Below are 6,360 nucleotides of genomic sequence, written 5' to 3'. Positions count from 1 at the left end.
TAGTTTTATATGCATTTAATAGTTTACCAATTGGTACAATAAGATTTTTTTAATATGCAGAAAACATGAATAAATTTTGTTTTACACAGTCTGAGAGCAACAAATCTTACTGTAAAACACAGAGCAGTATTATATACATTCCTTTACTGATTTTTTATTTTTTTTTTAAATTGTGTCAATAGCTTCAGTTAACTCCTACAGTCTGGGAACTGTTTTCTCCAATTGCAACCTCTAACATCGTTCTTATGAAAAAAATTCAACGTTTGCCTTCATGTCAATGTCAGGATCAACTTCTAAAACTTGAAGATTTTGCTAACTTATCTTCAGAATGAACTTGGGGAAGCCTGAGGGATAGGTAGGACAAGAAAGCAGCTACTTACATGACACAGTGGAAAGATAAAAAGGCCAGTTAAATCCAGTTGTGACTTGTAAATCCAACTCAACCTTTCCCGTTCCTAACATGTTTATTCCTACCTTTTTATGCACGTTTGCTTGCTAGAAGATTCTTGGTATTGACTTTTTAAAATACACTGGACTTCATGTACAGCTGGACAGCAAATAACTCATTCTAAGTGCGTTTTTCCTTCACTCAACTCAGTATTTTTTTTTAATAATCAAATCATTAAAAGGATTATCAAGCCACCACTGTCTACAAAAACAAAGTATAATCTTTTTCTTTTAAATAGCTTCCACGCGAGTCAAAAGCTATTTAAGAGTGATATTATCAGGCAGTTCACATAAAAACAGGAGGAGGCAAACAGGAGAAGCAGGGTACTGACAGTATAAGTAGACTGGGCTTGGTGAGTCTATAGCCAAAGCTTTCAAAATACTACAGTGCTCCACAGCCCTTGGACAACTTGCTAGCAACTAGATTTTTTTTTTTTTTTCTTTTTAATTAGTGCCCCGGGCACATCATTGGTCACACCATACACAAAAGCAGGACGGTTTTTTTTTAATCTTCTAAAGTGCAAGATGCTATAAAACATCAACTTCCAGATTATGTCTAAACCACAATAAATGTTGCACTTTTTAGAATGCATCTAAGACTTCCTGGGCACATTACATTAGTGTGGCACTGGAATGTCTGTCTGGTTTTAAGCCAAAAGGTCTGTATTATCCATTTGGTAACATGGTCTATATATGGTTATTTTTAAGCGATGCCAATTTTAGTAAGGAAAGTGACAAAGCAGCAGTGAACCTCTTAAACCCGCTAATAAAATTCATTTTGTAATCCAAACCAGTAACCTCATTATTGTAGTTATTATCACAGGAAAGGCACAGGATTAGCTGACAGGAAACATTGCAAACAGTGGAAAAAAGTTCAACACAGTGTAATATCACAGAGCGACGCTGCCGGAAACCCTCACAAACCCAACTCCTGTGTTGTGGCTTTCACTTTTTTGTCTAAACAGGGCTTTAACTTTTGATCCATTCAGGACCATCCCTGAGATTATTCACTGCTTATTAAAGGAGAAGGTTGCAAATTGCATTGCAGAAGTACTTCATAGAGTGTTTCACACAAGCAATTAAATGCTGCTTACATGACTTTAAGTTAGTCATCTGTCCTTGTAAATAGTTGTATGCTAAAGGGAAAAAATGCAGTAGACAACTTCCACTATTTAATAGGTACCTTTAATTTCTCATTCATGTTTATGAATTATGTACATGAGTGTGGTTTACTTTATACTTAAATAGAGTTTATAGGTCCTATCAGGAATTAAACAGATGTATTACTTTACAGTTGCAGATGCACTGAGGAATTTTAAGATGCACTATTTGTGTATCTGGAATTCTTGAATAGGACAAAAAGCAGCAAATTCTTCCAGTCCAAGCAGCTAACAAACAAAAAAATACTTTATTTGTGCATGCTTAACTGCAGAAACACACACTGAAAATTACACAAAGCCACTGGATTTAAGAGATTAGCCTGAATCTTAAACTGGCTCCAAAAAACCCCCACATCAGAACTCCATTTCCTCCACCCCTTCCCAGAGGCAAGCCTGTGCCAGAACCCAGCACTGAACCCCGTCTCCTCACAGAAGAACGCATCCTTCTGTGCGTATCTGTAGGAAGTTAACCAGCATACCCCTCACCCGTTTAGTGTGTACGCCCTCCAGCCAACCCTACGCTGGTCAAGGATTCTTATTTTTAAAAGGGACAGTTTTTAAAAGCCACATATTAAACAAAAATGAATAAAACAAAGCACAAATTCACCTGTTAAAACATCAGACTGGTACTTCTTCATAGTGTAAATTTTAAAGTGGATTTTTAAAAAGACCTGGTTAGTTTGGTAAGTATTGTAATTCTTAGTTATCTACAATGGAATTTGTCACAAAAATGCTGATTAAAATTTTATAATATTTTCAATCACTTCCGATCAAAATATGTAACTTTAGGGATATGCAAATTAAAAATTGTATACACCAAACAACAAAAATACTTATAACCAAGCTGGGCTAGTTTTGCTGATAGGATTTGGTTCTGTTTTACTTGATTGCATCATTCCGACAGATGGACTTCTATTTTGTTGATGGTGTTTTGTGTTTCTTTTAGAAGCCTGTATCAATCTGTACCTGCCATTATAATCTGATTCGCAAGGTATTTAGTGCTTTCTTTAAAGCATTTAAATACTGTATCCCAAGGTATTTCTCAATATGCAAACCACAGTACGTTTTTATTCAAGCCACATTGTCATGGGAAGGTAAGTATAAACTCATTTCCAGAAGGGTTTCCAAGGAGGCACTGAAGAAACCAAGAAACCTTTGTATACCCCAACCTCCTGCAAGTGAGTAAGAGGGAAGTGTACTTTGATACTGTTGTGTAATAGAAATTGCACATCTCTAACAAACATTGAAAGCAAACAGCAAGTTGTACCATGGCAGTCATTTGGGAGATTAAGCTCTACTGGAAATTAGATCACTAAATTCTAGTGGGATGGACAACTCCTCCTGGAAGTTCATCTAGCATTTAAAAAAAAAAAAAAAAAAAAAAAAGAAAAGAAAAAAAACCAAACAAAAAACCCATTTAAACTTTGTTTAACAGCACAGATTAACCATTGAATGACCAAATAAAAAATAAATACATTTATCACATCAGCTGCTAATAAGATTTGTTGTCTTATTTCAGTTTTACAGTTAGTTATATAAATATACCAACCCTTGCGTGACAGGAGGCCAAAACAAGTGTATTCTGTTGATTTGGCAAATGTTTCATGACAAATATTCCAGAGTTTAATTAATTTCCATTAATTACATATAAGGTTCAGAAGATTCTGAATTGCAGCCTTATTATCTAGTATTCTTAGAGAAGATTTATTAAGCACACTTAAGTGATGTTACATAGATACACATTTCTGAAAGAGCCCTACAAAACTTTTCCCAAATGAGGTCACCAATTCAGGCACCAACAGACAGCAGAAAGAAAAACAAGTATAATTATCCAACATAGAACGACACTGTCAACTATTCAGTTAAGTGCCCTATTTCAATTATCCAACTTCTGCCTTCTTAGGTCTGATGTGACCAATGCCAGCCCATGTTCTTAAACCTATGGTACTTCTAGACAACGTATGTAAATTTACAGTATACAATTTGGATTCACCATGCATGAATACTTTGTGTGTAACATTTAATAAGCTCAATCTACATCCAGAATAATTTACATGAAAGGACAATATTTATTTAAACAGAGCTCAATGGGTAACCATGGTATCTGAGTGCATCCAGAGGAAAAGGGGTCAAATGTGAATTCAATCAACGGCACTCCCACACTTTTACTGTTTGATCTACACTTCCAGTAACCACATATGGTGCCGTCTTGTGGAAATCTGCAAGGACAGAAAAACTTTCATTAAGAACAAATCCAGAACTTTGGAATTTTACACTCTCAATGAATGTCCTTACTTTTTCAAAAAAATTGTACCAGCTCAAAGACTAAATTTCAAAGCTCATACTGACTGTAGTTCTGAAGGCAAATTCTCTCATGCTATAATTTTTATAAAGCATGAAAATCTACTTTCAGTTCAGTCATAAAGGAGCTTTCATGGAAAAGGAATCAAGGTACAGCTGTAACAGAGAGGAGTCCAAAGCATCTCAATTGATAAAACCCCTAAATACTGCCAGAAGACAGAACTTCATGTATTTACACAAGTAGTATTCAAGAATAAGAAATCAAGAAACTTGACTTTTTGCTGTAGACAGTACAGGCTGTGAGCTAGTATTAAAAAAAAAAAAAATAATAATGAAGTGTATGGTTGCTTAGGAGATCCCAAAATATTTCATATATACAAATCAATTTTTGACTGGGTCAGCAGACAGTACCGGAAAGTTTAACCAAGAGGAATTCAAAAGCTTCACTGTGTAGAAAGGGTTCAGCAGAGCAATCTGAACTGAAGCAGCCACTTCCAAGGTTAGCCAATACATGCTATTAGTTTAATGTTCTTCAGCTCCTAACTTGTCTTTGCCCCTTTCTGGTCAGCTGTCTCCAGCAATTTAAGAGTGAAGTCAGAAACCCTGCATTTTGATTAGACCTGCAAGTTTCATTAGGAAACCTTAGTAGCTAATGTCAGGTTGACTGCAAACCCAATTTACACAGCTTTACTCAAGAAGCTATAAACTATCAGAGGAATACAGAGAAAAAAAGCAACAGAAAAGACTCCAAAGTAAAGCTAGCTTTGTTGAATAGCAAGGGGTTGGTTTGTTTTGGTTTTGCCAGGGCAGGGGGTACTGAGTGTCTAACAAGATCTGATAATACCAACCAGGAATGGCCAGGAATTCAAAGTATATTTTTCCTGACTGTTTTGATTTGCACACACCCCTGGTTTTGTTTCTGGGCAAGCATTTGCAACACAGCACTCCCCAAATGCCCACACACTCAGCGGTGAAAGGTTCCAGAACACCCTTGGCAGTTAACGTCTTTATCCAGTGTACAACACTGGCAAGAGAAGTGGAAAAATCCATCACACTCAAAATTCCCATCTGTCCTTATCTGACTAAAATACACAGAGCACAAAACTTCACTAGAATTCAAAACATGAACGTCTAGCTTGCTGCTCAACTTCAGTTTCAGAAGGTGTAGAAAAATGTGTAGTTCTGGCTCTGTACTTTGCCCTAAGTGCTACAGAGTGATACATACCCAAAGAGGTAACAAAGTGTTCGTGCGCATTGAGGGTTTTCATGCATCGTTTGTTCTTGAAGTCCCAGACACGTAGAGTCTTATCATCAGCACAGCTCAAAATAAATTTTCCCCCAGAATGGAACAGAACGCCACGTACCCAGTTATCATGGCCCACCTTATGCATAAGGAGAAATCAGTGAACAGATGCATGTTTTAAGGCTAAGCATTCAACATTTTATGCTATGGCAAACTAAGTGACTCCTTGCCCTGTTCTGCAAGGATAGCATTTAGCTTTCTGAAACCTATTAGAACTCAAAGTTTATCTTCAGTTGCTATTATTACGTCTATATCAGCACCACCAACAATGCGAGTTCCTGTCCTTGAAGGCAAACAAACAGAAGTCCTCATGTGCTACTCCCCACCCCCAGCACCAACACCAGTCCAGCCTGAACACAGGCTGGAAAACCGCACTCCACAGCCTGCAGAAAGACCCACACACTGAAGGAACACAACATTTTACAGAAGACAATATTCTGATGATTATCAGTATTTCTGTAGACAAGCCAAGCTACTCATGACAGAGACTACACCACAGTGCTCCTGCATTTATACTACGTATTTTGAGTTTCTTTGCATTTCTCAGCAACAACAAGATCTGAAATACAGAAGCCATTAAAACTGTGTGTTTCCAGTGTTAATCTTACTTCAATAACTCTGGCTTCTCTTGAAAACGTTAACATGTCAGATCATTCATTCCATTAAAACTGGTTTTACATACACAGCTATGATTACCAGAAAAACACTAATGAACTTACAAGTGTCATAAGGCACATGCCAGTGCTAATGTCCCACATCTTAATGGTCTTGTCTCTGGATCCAGACAGCAGAAAAGGCCCAGGCTTGCCACTCTTCTTAGTCTACAGAAAATTATGTTTTAAGTTACAGCATAAGGGGGGGGGGGGGGGGGGGGGGGGGAGGGGGAGAGGAGGGAGGAAGCAGATCCCTCCCAACTGCTGCTACTTAGTAGCTAAATTAGATCATAAGAAAGCTTACAGCTAACAAACACACAACGCCAAAGCTGAGTTTCACAGGTATTTTGTTACTAGTACTAGGAGAAATAACTTTAAAAAATGGCTGTATGCCCTGCTGATGCACCAAGCCAAATACTTTGAATCCACACTTGCCTACTGCAAGACATCCTCCGTTAGTAGTAAACACAGTTCAGAGTCATACAAGAGTCTGAAG

At 37.4% G+C, this 6,360-nt stretch overlaps 1 protein-coding gene across 3 annotated transcripts in view; it reads right to left on the bottom strand.

Moving 5' to 3' along the window:
* The window catches only part of PAFAH1B1 (platelet activating factor acetylhydrolase 1b regulatory subunit 1), a 38,077-nt gene continuing 31,717 nt past the window's right edge, over window positions 1-6,360 (bottom strand). For all 3 annotated transcript variants that reach the window (XM_055797718.1, XM_055797719.1, XM_005233699.4), the window contains exons 9-11: window positions 5,931-6,032; window positions 5,134-5,290; window positions 1-3,826 (exon numbers count right to left, since the gene is read on the bottom strand). In XM_055797718.1, coding sequence (XP_055653693.1) covers window positions 3,753-3,826; window positions 5,134-5,290; window positions 5,931-6,032 — 333 coding nt within the window. In that variant the 3' untranslated portion in view covers window positions 1-3,752. The remainder of the gene's footprint in view (window positions 3,827-5,133; window positions 5,291-5,930; window positions 6,033-6,360) is intronic.

Source organism: Falco peregrinus, chromosome 2 (genome assembly GCF_023634155.1).
Source record: "Falco peregrinus isolate bFalPer1 chromosome 2, bFalPer1.pri, whole genome shotgun sequence".
Lineage (NCBI taxonomy): Eukaryota > Metazoa > Chordata > Aves > Falconiformes > Falconidae > Falco > Falco peregrinus.
Note: the sequence above shows the minus strand (reverse complement) of the source record. Positions and strands in the feature narration are given on the sequence as shown.